This window comes from Aotus nancymaae, unplaced genomic scaffold (assembly GCF_030222135.1).
Source record: "Aotus nancymaae isolate 86718 unplaced genomic scaffold, 86718_ANA_hifiasm-v0.15.2.pri h1tg000115l, whole genome shotgun sequence".
Taxonomy (NCBI): Eukaryota; Metazoa; Chordata; class Mammalia; order Primates; family Aotidae; genus Aotus; species Aotus nancymaae.
The window spans coordinates 5,935,324-5,952,888 of record NW_026988530.1 but is presented as its reverse complement, the minus strand read 5'-3'; the positions used below and the strand labels follow the sequence as shown (position 1 = coordinate 5,952,888).

The following is a 17,565-nucleotide window of genomic DNA, read 5'->3' as shown; positions in this document are numbered from 1 at the left end:
TGAAGCTGGAGGCATCAAAACTGGCATCTTCTACACAAATGCAGTCGCTCTCTCTACTATTTAGCACCATAGAGCTTGAAGGCCCATCAGAGAGCATCTCATCTCAGCTAATCCCTTTCCTAAAGGCCACAGGAACAGTTCTATTAACATGTGGCTAGCCCAACACCACCCAGGCTCTCCAATTTCCAATCCTGCACTCATTTTACTGCTAATAATAGCTCTACTATTTGTGGTGCCTATTATGTGCCAGGTATTTATTCTAAGCGCTTTACAGGTGTTGCCTTACTTAATCCTACAGCCACCCCCACGATACAGGTATGTATTACTGTTGCCATTTTCAGGTGAGAAATCTGATACCCAGCTTGGGTGCATAACTTGGTCAATTCCAAAACTGACAAAAGGGCTGAGCTTCCTACACTGAATCCACACACTCTGCTACACCTAAGATCCACACACTCCCACACCTAAGATCCATGCTTATTCCCCACCACCAACCTTCCGCTTCCTTCACTCCAGGGACACATCTGTTGACAAGACTGGCTACTTGGTGCTTCCTTTAGCCCCACTTCATCATGCAGTAAACTGCTAAATTCTGATTGGTATCTGTGTGGCACACATAAAATTTCAGAACACACAGTTGTAAATGTAATAATGCTCAGTTATCTCTCTGAAGTTGGGGGAAAAGAATAATAGCTTGTTTGTCCTCATTCTTTCCAAGATTCTTGTTTCTGGAAACGCTTTAAGCAATTTCATGCCTAAGAGGACCTTCATTCTCTCCAGTTTCAACACCTTTAGTTTTACGTAAAAAATAAAAATGTATAATCATGAAATAACAGGGGGAATAAGAAAGCTGATATAATAGTGAGCTGAATCTTTACTGGCTCTGATAAATTAATTACCAAATTGGCAATTGAACCCCATGCCAGAAGCAGAAATGTGTGCAAAGCCACAGACTAATTATATCAAACCCCTTGCAGTTATGAAAATTCCCATTGCTCATAAATCGCCAACCAGGGCTGCCTGAGGTTATCTGCTAGCTTTTCCTTTTCTTTTTTTAATTTCTGGTGCAACACAAAACCACTCTTTGAATAAATAAGCTGATAAATAATTTTTTTTTTCCTGCTGCACAGAACCTGAAGCGGGTAGCTGAGACCTGGATGGATGAATTTGCCGAGTACATTTACCAGCGGCGGCCAGAGTACAGGCATCTCTCCACGGGGGACATCTCTGCCCAAAAGGAGTTGCGCAAGCAGCTAAAGTGCAAGGACTTCAAATGGTTCATGGCTGCAGTGGCCTGGGACGTGCCTAAATACTACCCTCCAGTGGAGCCCCCGCCTGCTGCCTGGGGGGAGGTGAGGAAAGGTTGCATGAAACCTGTGCCTACCTGTGGGACTGTATGCCTCCCCTGTAGCCTCAGGTGGTGGGAGGGACTGCTAACACCTTCACTTTTACCCTCCAGCCAAGCAACATTCATTTAAATCATCTCAATAATGAATGTTCAACCTGTTTTTAACAATTACTAGAGTTCGCCTGCAGAGTTGATGGCCTAACCCAGAATTTGTGACCACTGTTGATTCCTCAGATGATTTCTGGTTGTTTTGTTTTGTTTTGTTTTTGAGATGGGGTCTCACTCCGTCTCCCAGGCTGGAGTGCAGTGGCTTGATCTTGGCTCACTACAAGCTCTGCCTCCTGGGTTCAAGCGATTCTCCTGCCTCAGCCTCACAGGCTAGAGTGCAGTGTTGTGCTCTGGGCTCACTCCTCCTCCCAAGTTCAAGCGATTCTTCTACCCCAGCCTCCTGAGTAGCTGCAATTACAGATGCATGCCACGGCACCCAGCTAATTTTTGTATTTTTAGTAGAGATGGGATTTCGCCATGTTGGCCAGGCTGGTCTTGAACTCTTGCCTCAGGTGATGCACCCACCTCGGCCTCCCAAAGTGTTGATTACAGGTGTCAGCCACCATACCCGGCCAAGAATTTTTAAAATACACCTAGAAAATATTTTTATTTGAAATTAGGGGAATCACCATCAGCGCTTGTAGAGAATTAACATATCTGTCATACAAGTGCATAAATATGAGTACCTGATATCCATGATAAAAAGCCTCTGTCCTGGTGCACAGCCTTGTTGCTATTGGTATAGGCAAGTACAAGGCAATGAGGGGCTTGGCTATTTTCCTAACCAGGCTGTGCTGTGTAGAATCATGAAGAAATGCATTCCCATAATATACAGAACTGTGGCACATGCAGCCGTATTGATTCTTTAAATAAGCACCAACCAACCTTTCCACCTCTAAACACCTCTATTCAGTGGAAATAGAATGGAAAGAGATGAATAGCCCCAGGTACCAAGTTTAAAATTTCTATCATTTGGCATAGAAAAGACTGTTGCACTGGGTTCGGTTCCATTCAATACTATTAGTATAAGCTTTCTCCACAGAATAGAGTGTGCTAAAGCAGGACTAAGATTGGATAGGGTGAATTTATCCTAGCAATTTAACCTGCTCTTAGCAGAGGATATGAGGGAAATGCATCAAGGCTGGACATTCACACCATCCCACTTCTCCAGCCTTTCAGAAATTGAGAGTTGATTGTCTTGCATTGTGGAGGAGTATCATCAGTGTCCTTGGTTTTATAGTCTCTGGAAGATGATGCCATTGCCTAGATAGTGTCTGTGGCTGCAGAGCTCTGACAAAAGGCTAGCCAGGGGTATGGTAGGAGAGGTCGGAGGATGCAGGCAGTGTTCCTGGGCGAGCTGTTCCAGATCCCTGTAGAAGGTGTGGTCAGTAAGTCACAGGTGCACTGCTTATTGTGTTCAGAGGGTGACTCTGTTCATGCCTGGGACACCCAGGATGAAGGAGAGAGCCAGTCCTGCTGCTACACTCTCCATCTCCTCATGGATTTTGCATGTGCGTGTAGTCCTGACTTTATCTGCTTCATTCAAGTTAGCAATTCAGTCTCATCCTTTGCATCTTAAACATGTCTTAAAACTTCTGTAGGACATTAGTAATATTAGCCTGCTTGTATTAATTTAACCATCTACCATGGACTTAATTCATAGCAGTGGAAATTTGAAGTAGACAGATACCAGAAAAACTTTCCTATCCTAACGTGTTAGAAGGCTTAGGAAGTGAGATCCTTCCACAGGTTTTTTGGTAAGGTTCTGTTTGTCATCTTTCTATGATGATTTAAATGCTGTCCTGCCTAGTGACTAAGAGATACACTTGAGGAGCCCACAGTATCGTTATGTGATTCACTATAGGGCTAAAATCTCATCAATCTTTTATCTGCCTTACATAGAAAGGTAAATTTGTCTTCCTTCTGGTTACTATATTCTTCAAACTGCAACTGCTCACATTTTTCCCACATTACCTGACTAAAGCATAACCTGAATTTATAAAGCGCCTTTTCTAAATAGACTGAAATCTTCCATTCAGGTTCTAGGAAGGGTACAACCTTCCAGGAATAATGAAAATCAGAATCATCTTAAGCCCAAGTAGGCTATGCCAGTGTGTTTATGTCTATTACCCTAGATTGCCTTATACTTTTACAACACTTACCTTATCCCTAGAGACATTTGCATTCATTATTTCTGGCTTAAACAATTAGACATTAAGAAGATCAGATTTTTTATCCTTCCTCAGACAAGGATTTGCTCTGTCACACAAGCTGGAGTGCAGTGGCATGATCATAGCTCACTGCAGCCTCAAACTCTTGGGCTCAAGTGATCCTCCCACCTCAACCTCCTGAGTAACCCAGACTGCACATTCCCACCACCAGTTCCAGCTAATTTTCTAAATTTTTTGTAGATACAGGGTCTCAATATGTTGCCCTTGCTGATCTTGAACTCCTGGCCTTAAGTATTCCTCTCACCTCAGCCTCCCCAAGTGCTAGAATCACAAGCATGTGACACCACACCCGGCAACAGATTTTATTTTTTCTTTTTTAACACAGTGGCAAATTTCTTTCCCCAAAGCCTCAGAACAGTAAACAAATACAAATAAAGGTCATATTTAGCTTTAGGAAAGAAGAAAATGGGGACATAGTATATGTGCCAATTGCATTCTGTTGTATTTGTTCAGCGAAGATATGATGTATAGCAAGAATGAAGACATAGAGCAAGGGAGGAAGGCAAGAAGAAAGGAAATCAGTAGCAGACAAGGGTTTGCACTGTTAAATACTAGTTTTTTAAAGTATCTAATTCTCAGGCAGAGTAGATCTCTGAGAGCATAAGTGAAACATTCATTTAGTGCAGGAGGCAAGTGAAGGATTTGAAATGCAGTTTAATCTAAATGAAATAATGAGAAAAGATTATTTTCTAACTGTATGGGGGGGTAATAATATTTTTAAGAGTGGATAGGCTGGACACGGTGACTCACGCCTGTAATCCTAGCACTTTTGGAGGCCGAGACAGGTAGATCTCCTGAGGCCAGGAGTTCAAGACCAGCCTGGCCAACATGTTGAAACCCCACCTCTACTGAAAATACAAAAATTAGCTGGGCATGGTAGCAGGCTTTAATCCCAGCTACTTGGGAGGCTGAGGGAGGAGAATCAATTGAACCAGGGAGGTGGAGGTTACAGTGAGTCGAGATTGCACCACTGGACTCCAGCCGGGCGACAAAGCAAGATTCCATCTCAAAAAAAAAAAAAATAGATAAAAAATTCTTAAAAGTGCAGAATATATGTGTTGAGCAACTTAATCTCTGACAAAAAAACTTTCAAAATGTTGACACGTGCAATTTCTTTTGCCTTTCAGAGGGTTTCTTAAAATAAACTTTTCATTTTGGAATAATTTTAAATTTACAGAAACATTGCAAAGATAGTGTAGGAAGTTTGCACATTACCCTTCACCCAGCTTCTTCTAATGTTAACATGTTATATTTACCACATCAACTGTAGTGTATTTAATCAAGCTAAGTAATTAACATTAGTATAATACTATTAACTAAACAGGACTTTATTCAGATTTCACTAGTTTTTTTTTAACTAATGTCCTTTTTCTGTTCTAGGAGCCAATCCAGTATAGGAAAGAGCTTTTTAGTTTCCTATAAACTTTAAATTAATTGTTAGAATGGGCAAAGTTCCTACAGAAATGTAATAAGTCAATTACTGTTTTAGTAACGGTGGTTCTTTTAAAGCAGTTATGGGAAGGAACCACAAACCTCCAGCAATGTAAACATAAGATTCCTTTATGGGAGATCTGGGCCAAGAAGCAGGGCAACTCGCCGTTTTATGCACTTGTACTTGGAACAGTTTTCCACCTGCTTGTCTGTGCCAGCCTGATTCTGGGTAAACAATGACGTGCTTAGGCAATTTTTGGCTCTGGTGCTTGGAACTCGGCTCGTAAAGGATATTTTACAGACCATAAACAGCCTATAAACCCCCACTCATTTCCCTGACAAATTCAGCTGGATTATTGCACTTGTCTCCTGGCTCATCTCCCTGCCTCTGCCGGCCCGCCTTCGGTTTATTCTCAACACAGTCCACTTCAAACAAACCAGAGATGAGGCCACCACTCCTCCATTCAAGCTTTCAGTGGCCGCCATCTATCACTAGGTAAAAATGAAAGTCCTTACCTATAATATTCTAAACAATCTGACCCCTGTTGTGTCCCCTCCAACTTTCTCTCTGACTCTTCAACCCCTGGCTTCCCCCTATCTTCGTCCACTGGCCTCATCACCAGTCTTCACGCAGGCCAGGTGCAGTCTGACCCCAGCACCTTTGCGTTTACTGTTACAACAGCTTAGCATCCTCCAGTCTCAGAAATCATATGACTTCCACCCTTACTTCCTTCTGGTCCTCACTGAAAAAGTCATCTTCTCAGTGAGGTCTTCCCTAGTCAGCCTGTCTAAAATTGCCACAACACCCACACACACGCACATGCATACTTATATACTCCCTACTCCCTTTCCTCCTTTATTTTTCTCCCTAGCATCCATCACTATATAACAAGCCATGTAAGTTATTTGTATATCATGTTTCTCATCTATCTCTCCCACTAGAAAGTAAACTCCATGACACAAGGATTTTGTTGGTTTGTTGTGTTGCTATTGTTGCAGAAAGACATAGTCTCTAGCATATAGTAGGTGCTCCATAAATATTCGCTGAATGAATGAAAGATGAATGAATGGGGGATCCTGGCTCCCTGTTGTCCCACCTGCTTTGCCCACAGGCCTGTGTATGTGAACCCTCCCCAGGGTACACTGAGTACTTACTCCCTCCATGGCTATACCAAGTCCACTTCTTTGGAAAGCTTGGCCAGAAAGACAGTTTCGGTAATGAATCCCAGGTAACTGGTAACCAATTCTGAGGAACAGTCAGGTCTATGGTCCATTTGATAGTTAAGTTACAAAATATTCTGTTCTGACATCCTACAGGGAAGAAGGAGACACTCCAAAAGTTGAAAACCTCTGTTCAGCAATTTCCAAACTCTGCCAACCAGCTTCCTACTTAAAAGGCAGAAGAGATTACAATCACATCTGATAGAGCAGTACTCTCCAGAAGTCATTCCATCCTCTGTAGTCAAGGAGAATGGGTACACTGGGGAGGTGATGAGTCCCAGAGAGAATAAATAGGATTCTCAACCATGTAATAAATTGAACAACCCTCAGTGCTGTTCTAATAGAAGCAATGTGCTTTCCCCCATGCTATGTTAAATAGGGTAAGAACAGGTTTAAAGTGGAAAATTATTCTTAAACCACTCACATATGGAGTGTCTCTTTTTGTGTCAAGATGCTAAATGAAAGAAACTGAATTTCCTATTATTTTCCCCTTCTCTTCCTTAGAATTCATGAATTTGCTAAAGTCATTTAGAGCGCTCCTTTATAGTCTAAAAAGAAGAGTTCTGCAGAATTCGAAATATCATGTGTAAGAAGGAATAAAAGATGTAAAATAGACAAACGTGTCTTTTCCAACCAGTGCCATAAATTCTTTTAAGAAGTGTCTGCTTACCGTCCTCAATGTGCCAATCTGGGCACTTCCATTTGTCACCTTGCGATTGTGCAAACTTTTGAAAAAATCTTTATTTTAAAAATTCATGTCAATACCAATCTACCTAGGCTGCTTATTTAAATTCCTTTCCTGAGACTAATGTCACCCAGAATTGTGGAACATTCACAAAGACAGGCACCCTAAATAATTCCAGTTCTCCTCCTATGCTGCAGGCTGCTGTTCTTAACTTCTTTTCACCTGCTTGCTTCTTCTTTATTCTAATGTTTTCTCAACGCGCAAGGCTTTTCAGGTTTCTCCCTATCAGCTTACAAGAAAGAAAGTTCAACACTAGGAGGTGCATTATCTCAAAGATCATCTGAGGATGCGATGTTGTCTCTTTCAAAGAAATTCTGTGTGAGTGCTGCTGATGTGTGATGAGGGAGTAAAAAGCAAGTGCTTTCTGCACAAAGAGCGAGGTTCCCTCGGGTTCTCTTGGGAGAGCCAAAGCCAGCTTTCCTGAATTCCCCAGCAATCTAGTCTCACAACCAGGAAAGCTGCAAAGTGAGATTGTCCTGCTATTTCCCTGGCAATCATGCAGGGAACTGTCTCTGCCCTTTAGGTGCTATATCTCATCAACCCAGATCTTTAAATTAAGCACTCATTCAGAAATGATTTATCGTTCAGACTATATTAGACTCAACTTGATCTGTCATTTATTTTCTCAGGCAGAGGCAGTGTTGGGACACTATGCTAAGTCATCTCTCTGGGGCTCAATGAGGTTGGGAAAAATGTAAGAACACATGAAGAACTGCATTATCCTCTCAAATATTTGTATGTTTTCTGAGTTTTCAACATTGAGATGGGGCTATGAAGATAAACTTAAAGTGTCCTACAATAAACACAATTTTAATTTCACATTCCCAGATGAACAAATTGGACATCATAGTGCCCCAACAGTGGCAATTTAACTCAAGTCATAACAGAATCAGAGGTGCTTCAGAGCTAACCAATATTTTTTTCTTCTATATGGCATATATAAATTTGGCAGACAAAACATTCTGTCTTTTCCTTCTATTTATTTTATAAGTAAGTATGTGTATTTGTATTTGATATATGTTTACACACATAAACATGTACATTTTTTGATTCATGTGCCAGGAGTCAATGACGTTTTAAGTGTATGTTAACCTACTCATAAATTCATCTTAGCATTTAACTTTCAATGAAAATTAGTACCTTTCTAATTCTGAGAATGACACTAAATTAATAGAATTTAAATAGAATTAATAAAATTAATTGTTGTCAAAGTAACTCAGTTGGGAGAATGTTAGACTGAAGAATTAAGAGAACTGAATTGAGTTCACTCAACTGTCATAAAATTTCCAATTCACAGCCTCAGAAAGTTAGCATAGAAGGAAAAATTCAATATAATTTTTCCATTATTGGACATTGGAATACCTCCCCCCTACCAATGGGGTGACAAAGTGACCTGCTGGCTTCTGTGATAACTAAGAGTGGTCTCTACAGTGACAACTGATCTTGACTTGCCTTAAAAATCCAACAACCATCCACAGACTGGTGGGGGACAAGGAAAATATAGCCAAATAAAAAGGGGAGGGGGAGGTTCCTGGGGTCCTGGGATGAAATTTTTTTAAAGAGGGAGTCAATTTTTTTTTTCTTTTTTTGAGATAAAGGCTTGCTCTGTCACCCAGACTGGAGTGCAGTGGCACAATCTCGGCTTACTACAACCTCTGCCTCCCAGGTTCAAGCAATTCTCCTGCCTCAGCTTTCTGAGTATCTGGGATTACAGGCATGCACCACCATGCCCACCTAATTTTTGTATTTTTGTAGAGATGGATTTCACAGTGTTGGTCAGGATGGTCTCGTTCTCTTGACCTTATGATCCACCCACCTCGGCCTCCCAAAGTGCTGGGATGACAGGCATGAACCACCACACCCAGCCCAGGAGGTCAATTCTAAAACTAATGCCAGTATGCATTATTGGGCTTGAAATTTGATTTTAATCATCTGCAGGTAGGCAACAGTTTAGAATGAGAGCCAATATTCCTCTAAGTGTCCTTGCAATGTACTGAGCTGCTCTGTTAGCAGCAAGCCATCATGGGCACTGCTCCAAGCTCTGAGAAGTGTGATAACTGTGCTGCTAAGAGGTAAGTCATCTCTTACATTCACAAGAGAGACATTTTTAGCAACCTGAAGGTCATCTGTCAATCTTAGATTTTGTAAGCAACCTGAAACATAGCTACCTCTGTCTTGATTTGAGAGATGGGAAAATAAGCACTCCTGTGCTCCCCGTCAGCTTCTGTGGCTAAATTCTTTGTCCATGTTTTACTTTCTCACAGTTATCTCTGCATTTTTGATCTACTTGATTGCATTTCCTCCTGCTGACTTTAGGAGATGCAGGAATTAATGTTTCCCTTATATTTCCCAAGTTCTCTGTTTGTCTAATTGACAACCTAGTTGTATTTGGCTAAGCCTTCCCTTATGTCTTGCCTTAGACCTTTTCCTTCTTATAGAGCTTGCCTGACTCATCGTGTTGAGATTTTATTGTACAATCTAAATGATGCCTGGTCAGTTTCTGGAAAGGATGGCCAATTGTTTAGGCCCATTCTAAAGAGAAACTAAAATAACAAGATACTCTCAGGAGGAGCTTAATTTTCTACACCAATCTCTAGCACAGGAAGGACACGTCAGCTTTTTCCAGTCTTGTTTCAGACTCAAGCCTTCCAGAACCAATCATATACATTCAAACTCTTTGCCTATGTTTGTTTTTTGTCAGAATGGCATACAAATTTGTAGCAAATACAGTAGTCTTCCCTTATCTATGGTCTCACTTTCTGCACTCTTGCCCAACTATATTATGAGGTCCCAGCTATAATATTGTGGGACTTTATAATATTATAGTATTTTGAAATAGAGAGAGACCATATTCATGTAACTTTATTATACTATATTGCTATAATTGTTCTATTTTATTATTGTTGGTGTTAATCTCTTATTATGCCTAATTTATCAAGTAAACTTTAACATAGGTAGGTATGCATAAGAAAAAACATAGTATCTGTAGGGTTTGGTACTATCTGTGTGGTTTTTTGTTGTTGTTGTTTTGTTTTCTTGAAACAGAGTCTCACTCTGTTACCCAGGCTGGAGGGTGCAATGGCACAATCCCGGCTTGCTGCAAACTCTGCCTCCCAGATTCAAGTGATTCTTCCGCCTCAGCCTCCCAAGTAGGTGGGTTACAGGCACATGCCACCATACCCAGCTAATTTTTTTGTATTTTTGTAGAAATGGGGTTTCACCATGTTGACCAGGATGATCTTGAAAACCTGACCTTATGATCTACCCTCCTTGGCCTCCCAAAGTGCAGGGATTACAGGTGTGAGCCACCGCACCTAGCCTTATCTGTGGTTTTAAGCATCACTGGGGGGGGGTTGGAATTGAATTCTTGGAGTGTATCCTCCAAGAATAAGGGGAGACTATTGTAATTTTGTTTTGAATTTCAATACTTAAGTACTTCTCTGCTGTTGAAAATGATGAAAAACTATGAGGAATGATGCCAGAAATAGAAAAGTCACATTTTCTACAATATTCTTTATTTAGAATATATTGGCATTTCTGATACTAAAAGCATGGCAATGTCGTGATTCTGTTTAATCATCAAGACCAGACAGAACATCGAGGATAGCAAAATAAAAAAATCAACATGGACATGATCTTACATAAAACTATGACAAGAAATCCCTCAAGAACTATAGAACATGGGTTAGTGTCACCAAAACACCAGACAGCAGCAGATCCAGTGTTGGGCCAGGAGAGATGAAGAACCGGTAGAAAAGAAGAAGGGGAGTACTGCTACTCCTCCAAGAAGAGTACTCAGAAATCAATAACAAACATTCACCCCCAAAAGGAGAAGAGCCCTTACAGAACAGGAATGAAAGCAATCAAATCTGAACATTACCAGTGAAATTCAAAGACCCTCTCACAGGCTCCAAGCTGAGGCCAATGCAAGGAGACCACAGGGAACCAGTAAGGAGCCATGAGAATGCAAATCATGTTAATGCAGACTTAGCCTGCCTATATCTGAGAAATAGTCCAAAATACTACCTGTTGGAAAGACATAGACTCATCCTCTCCCCTCCTCCCCCTACAAAAAAAAGAATAAGAAATCTGCAGTGAATTGAATCTAAAATACAACACTGAAGAAGCCAGCAAAACAAAAGCTTCCAAACCAGAGAAGGAGGTGTCTGAGATAGATCTCAGAAAGCACAGAATGACAAACACATTCAAAGATAACAATGCTGCTTTGAAAGGAAAGACCTTTACAACTCTAGATAACACAGAGTTAGAGCAGGAAGTTTTTGTGAATCAGAATGAGTCCTAAGAATCAGAGGAGTGTACCTATAAAAAGGCCATATTTTTTAATACTTCACAGTAACAACAGAGAAGAGAGTCCTACACAGGAACCTTCCTCTAATAATCCAAGATAATTATCTCATTTAAATATGAGATAGTTCATACATGGAAAATAAAAGCAGTTTAAAATAAAACGTCATACAGAGATACAACAAGGATAAAGATAAGAATGAATCAAATAAAGTCTCAACACATAAAACTATATTACAAAAGTAGATATAAAGAAGACGAAAACTGCAACATAAGATTTCAAAATGAGCTAAAACAATCTTAAAACTAATCAAAGCTTCAAAGAACTATACAAATCAGAATTAAACCTGCTCTGAAATAAGATGGCTAAAATGATATGAAACATCATTTTATGGAAAGAGAACTGAGGAAGATTCAGGAATGAACTAGAAAAGAAAGAAACAGTATTTCAGAAATTAAGGATATATTAGAAGAAATAAAAGGGCAATGAGAGACCATGGAAGGCACAGTAAGAGATATTGAAGAAGGAAGAAGAATGAAACTATTAAAACAGACACAAAGGAAAGAGAACAAAAAGAATTTGTCAAATGATTTTGAGCAACAGGTGAAGGAGATTCAACATAAAATTCCCAAAGAAGAAAGCCTTCTGAGAGCAAAAAAACAACTAATATATAAAACTATGTTTCAAAGAAACCTTTCAAAATAAAAGATTTGAATCTATATATTAAAAGGACCATCTGGGAAATCCAACTAAGAACCATCAACACTGATACATTTTCTAATAAAATGATTGCATTGTTAAAACAAGAGAAAGAATTATGCATCCAAGCAAAGAATGAATCAGACTTTGAAGTATAAACATTTTGTACCAGAAGACAATGAAGGAGTATTGTAAAGATGCTCAAGACAAGAAAATGTAAGCCAAATATTTTATATCCAACCAAACTATCCCTGAAATATGAAGGTGGGTGCTATGATTTGAATTTGGCCCCAGAGTTCATGAGTTAGAAACTTAATCCTCAATGCAACGATGTTGAACAGTAGGATCTTTGAGAGGTAATTAAGTCATAAGGGCAAAGCCCTCAGGAATGCATTGATGCTATTATTACAGGAGTGGGTTATTGCGGGAGCAGGCTTCTAACAAAAGAATGAGTTTGGCTCCCTTCCCTCTTTCTCTCACCTCCATAGGATGATGCAGCAAGAAGGGCCTCACTAGATGCAGCCCCTCAGTCTTGGACTTCCCAGCTTCCAGAACCATGAGCCAAATAAATTTATTAAAAATTATTGTCTGTGGTGTTCTGTTATAGCAGCACAAAACAGACTAAGACACAAGACCATCAAAAAGCAGTTATAAACATTCAAGGACTCTGGGGTTATTTTTACCAAAAACCTTTCTGAGCAATCTGCTGGAGAAGGAGAATTAGAAAACCAAGAGCTGCCTGAAGAAGTTTGTTACAGGTTCTAATAGAAACTGGCTACAGGATGGAAGAATATACAAATTTTACATAACCTGACAATGTAGAAATAATACAAGTGGAGAAAGTGAGTGGAAAGCAGAGTACATTTGCTGATTGTCACATAGGTATTAACTAGGGGTAAAACAGTATCATCTATGTTTAGACACTGGGGAGGATGGAAGAAAAACAGTGATGGTTAGAGCCAACTTTGGTATTGCTTAAAGCAAGGTAGAGTTAGGCATTATTTTAAAAAGAGAAGCTTCAGATATTATAAATAATATTAGTGTGAAGGCAACAAGTAGAACAAAAACACAAACCATATTAAATAATAAGGATGGGAAAGAGAAAACAGGCCACGTGGGGAAAGGCCTTCTAGGTAACAGTAAATTATATAATAAATCAGTACGTCAGCGCTGAGATCAAACATATAAATCTACTGAAAGAAGAAGATTCAGATTGACTAATAAGGCAAATCTCTCTGCTGTATATGAGACATACCTAAGTCAAAATGATACAGAAAGATTAAAAATTAAAGAATATGCATAAATATGCCAGGCAAATTTAAGTAATAAGAAAGCAGGATTTGAGATCTTGATAGGAAACAAGGTAGAATACAGGGAGAAAGAAAGTTAAAATGTTAAAAGAGGCTGAGAAAGACATTATGATATCAAAGACTACAATTCATTGAAAACAACTTACATAAGGCAGAAACTGCTGAAAATCCAAGGAGAAACAGAAAGAAACACAGCAACAATAAAAACTTAGCACACCTCTCTTGATCCAAGAATCAATAGTAAGTGGACCAAAATGAATAAGGATCTATAGAACCTAAACCGTATCATCAGTAATGTAGATCTAATACACCTATCTAACTCTGAAGCATTTTTAGAATTTGCTTTCCTTTCAAGTGCACAAATTTAAAAGTATGTTAATGTTATAAACAAATAAGGTTTTGAACATGTATAAAAAGATATCTAAACCTAAAATTGAAGAAACAAATATCCTACAATCTTAAAGTTGAATTAGAAATTTCAATGTCAGCTACTTTCTGAAAATATCCACATTCTGGCTTTGTCCACTGTAAAAGTCTAGAAATAATTTCAATCCAATCAGTGAGCACACCTAGCTCTCGATTGTAGTCTCCCAATAGAATTCCTCACTAAATAGAACTAAGAATTCGTGAAGAAATAGCTGATTCTAGTCATGGGGCAGGAAAGGTGGATGGTGGGCTGAGACAATTTGTTATTCTAGAAAGCAGAAAGGGAAGAAAGCTTTCAAAGGCTGGTGGAGGTCATGTCAAAAGGACATGGGAGTCAGCTAGAAGGGGATCCCACTTGCCATAGATGAGACAACAGGAATATCAAAAAAGGGACCCTGTTAATTAAAACAAATTGAATATACAAAATGTTATAAATTTAAAATGATACTTTTTTAAAAGGGGGTTAGGAGAGGAACAAAATAAAACTCACTGGGCACCAATGGTAGTTGTTTGGGCACCAAATCATGACTCTGGAAATTGACAATTAAAATGAAAACAAGCATTTGTCTTGCTTTTCTGATATAATGTGCATTCCAGGATGTCCAAAGAGCCCTGAAGTTGAGGTATTTTATACAGATGCTCAGATTATAAATTCTAAAAGAAAGATAGAATTTTCTAAATCAACATTTTGCAATTCCTGATGCAATAACTGATTGAAAAAAATGGCTCTCATTAGATAATAAAACCTTAGATGAAGTATTGATGATAAACTTCACAATGAAATTATCAAGCTACCATCACCTAAACCCACTGATCAATTTTAGCATCACTGAATCATATCCATATTTTGCTATGATATCATGCAACATGAAAGCATTTCAGACAAGCCAGGAAATCAAGAACCATGCCTCAAATATTTTTTTATAAAGCCAAGAGAATATCTAACGAAATTCAAGCCTTTAACTTCAGTCTACAGGAAATTTAGGAGTTAAGGAAAATTTGAAAAGCAACTCAAGCCAAATCTAGAATTCTAGAATGTAGGAATCTAATTTATTAAATAAGCCCATGGCAGAGAGAAAAGAGGAGATAGGAGGAACTATTCTAGATTACAAGATACAAGGCCCCAGTACAATGAAATGAAACCTGTTTAAATCATAAATATTAAATATTCGATGATTTCATATAATTGTGTATTCTACTAGTTTAGTGAATCATAGAATAAATAAAAAGAGATGTTTTAGACAACCAGAGGAATGTAAATATGGACCAGATACTGGATAATATTAAGTAATTCTTGTAAATTTGTGGATATGTAAGAAAATGGTTTTTTCTCTCTCTTTCTCTCTTTGGCTACCATTTTAACTCTTTCTCTCTTCCTCTGTCTCTCTCTTTTCCATTCTGAAAAGCTTACTAAAGTATTAGGGGCAAAATGACATGCTCCATGGTATTGACTTTAAAACTCTTCAGTAAAACAGAGAGAGATTGGGAAACGTATAGATGAAGAAGTATGGTAAAATGCTGATGATGTTCAAAGTTCAACGACTGGCTCATAAAATTTTTCATAATAAATGTTTTTTCAAATGTAATGCCTTTGAGGATATGTGGGAATATGGTAACCATAGGAAAGACAAAGCATACACATGCTTTTTGGTGAAATTGCAGGTAGCTAGGTATCAGTATTTTTATTGTTCTTATGCCCTACAGCTGAAATAATTATATTGAAACACATCACCATATCCTATCATGTTGAAATGGCATAACGCCACAATAACATAATATTTCACTCAAAGTTTATATTTAGGATATTTATTAGTTCTGCCTAGAACTGGTGTGAGAAAACATGAGACATGATGCTGCATAATATATGAGCAGATGGCACCTTTTTGTCTACCTCTCTTCCTCTTTCTCTCTCTCTGTCTCACTCCCCCATTTCTCAAGGTTGGAGCACTGGTTATTAGTTACCTAGAGTACTTTCCTCTTTCTCACCAATGCATAAAATAACTTTTGAAATTATACTACAATTAGTAAAAATTTATGGAATAATTCATGTTTTCAAAATGCTTACGGTAATTAGTTTAATTCTCACAATGTTTATGAAACATATGGCCCAATCATTCATCATTTAGATAGCAGTAGAGGTCACACTGTTGTCACGGGATTCTTAGGGTGTTGCTTTGCCAGCCAGAAGCCTCTATAGCCAAGCACCTTTGCTTGAGTTTTTACTCGGGCCCACTGGGCTCATTTCACCCACTCAGCCTGGTAGGCGGCACTCAGTTCATGTTACTGGCCTGAACATCATGCCTGTCAAGGGCAGGCCAGGTGCAGAGTGGGGGGAGGTATGCAAGTGAGTGCAAGTCCTGGCCACTGTGTAAAGCCAGACATGCCAGCTGTGGCAGGGCAGGCAGATCCAGGCACCAGCATGGATGTTGGTTCCCTGCAAGACTGCGGCTGGACCAGGCATACCACAACCAGTTTCTACTGCGGGCACCAGGGAACACAGTGATTCCCAGAAGCCTGGAAACACCAGGAAACACAGAGCCCCAAAAAGGGTGTCACAGCCCTGGCCTGGGGAGCTCCTATGTCTGGAGTCCCCAAAGGACTGCAGCTCTTCCCTCTCTTCTCTCCTTCTGGTTACCCCCAACATGGCAAGCAGGGGATGGGTGTGTGTTTCAGCCCTGTTTGTGTTGCAGCTCTTTTAGTCCAGCCATTTAGCAGGTCCTGAGTTTTTGTCCTGTATCCAAAAAGAATGAGGTGCATGGACAACTGCAGCGTGAGCAAGGTGAAGAGCTGCTTTATGGAGCAACTGTCTCAGGACACCCAAAGTGGGTAGCTCCTATCTGCAGGCAGCTCATCTCATTGAGTTTGCAGCTCTTAGTAGAGTGGAAACCCAGACTGGGTAGCTCCTCTCTGCAGGCAGCTCATCTCATTGAGTTTGCAGCTCTTAGTAGAGTGGAAACCCAAACTGGGTAGCTTCTATCTGCAGGCAGGTCATCCCACCAAGTCAAGGAGACCAGAATTGGTAGCTCCTTTCCACAGCTGGTAGTCCCCACATCTGGCTGAGTCTGGCTGAGTCCAGGGGTTTTTATGGGCTTCAGAGGGAAGGAAGTGCATGTTGATTGGTCCATGGGCAGCCACGGGTGGGTCCAGAAATGGCACTAAATGGCACATAATTTCTCATTCTGCTTTGCTGAACTGACATCCTGGCCACCAGGCTTCAGGGGGTCCCTAGTTTGAAGGTGGGGCTTCACTAGGAACCTGCCCCTTTCTACCCAGGAGCCTGTCTGCCTGCTGCTGTCATCAGCCAGGATCAGGGAGAGGCCAGACCCACAGCAGGAGCAGGCACTTCTGAGCCTGCAGGGGGGTTGGGGGAGGACGGGAGGCTTCCCAGGTCCCTAAGAGAGCAGGGATGAACGGGTCCATAGCTACAACTGGGTGGGCAGGGGCAGCGCCAGGGAGGTCAGGGCTCCACTCTGTTAACTCGGAAGGGGACAGGACTCTGACCGGTTCTTGGCTCACAACTCCCTGGAGTTCCCAGCCCCTGCCATGCCTCCCCTGCTGTAACCAGCACCTTCGTCTTGGTCTTGGCAGCCGCAGCTCCAAGCATACCCCCGCTGCCATCACTGGTATTTAAAAAAGAGACAGAAAATTATAAAGAATTGCTATTGAGCCAGGTTGAGGATATCCTAATCACAACCGAAATTACTATGGAGCCATCTAAGTTAGTTATTAAAAGATCAAAAGTCATTTTCTGGCATTAAAAAATTCTATTTAGGGGAAGTTAAGTAGCTAAAGCTCATAAG

General features: G+C 40.1%; 1 protein-coding gene across 1 annotated transcript in view; it reads left to right on the top strand.

The window, feature by feature from the left end:
• GALNTL6 (polypeptide N-acetylgalactosaminyltransferase like 6) overlaps nt 1–17,565 on the top strand; it is a 1,235,246-nt gene that overhangs the window by 1,149,207 nt on the left and 68,474 nt on the right. Inside the window, exon 9 of the mRNA XM_012454670.2 lies at nt 1,131–1,352. Within this exon, the coding sequence (XP_012310093.1) occupies nt 1,131–1,352 (222 nt within the window). The remainder of the gene's footprint in view (nt 1–1,130; nt 1,353–17,565) is intronic.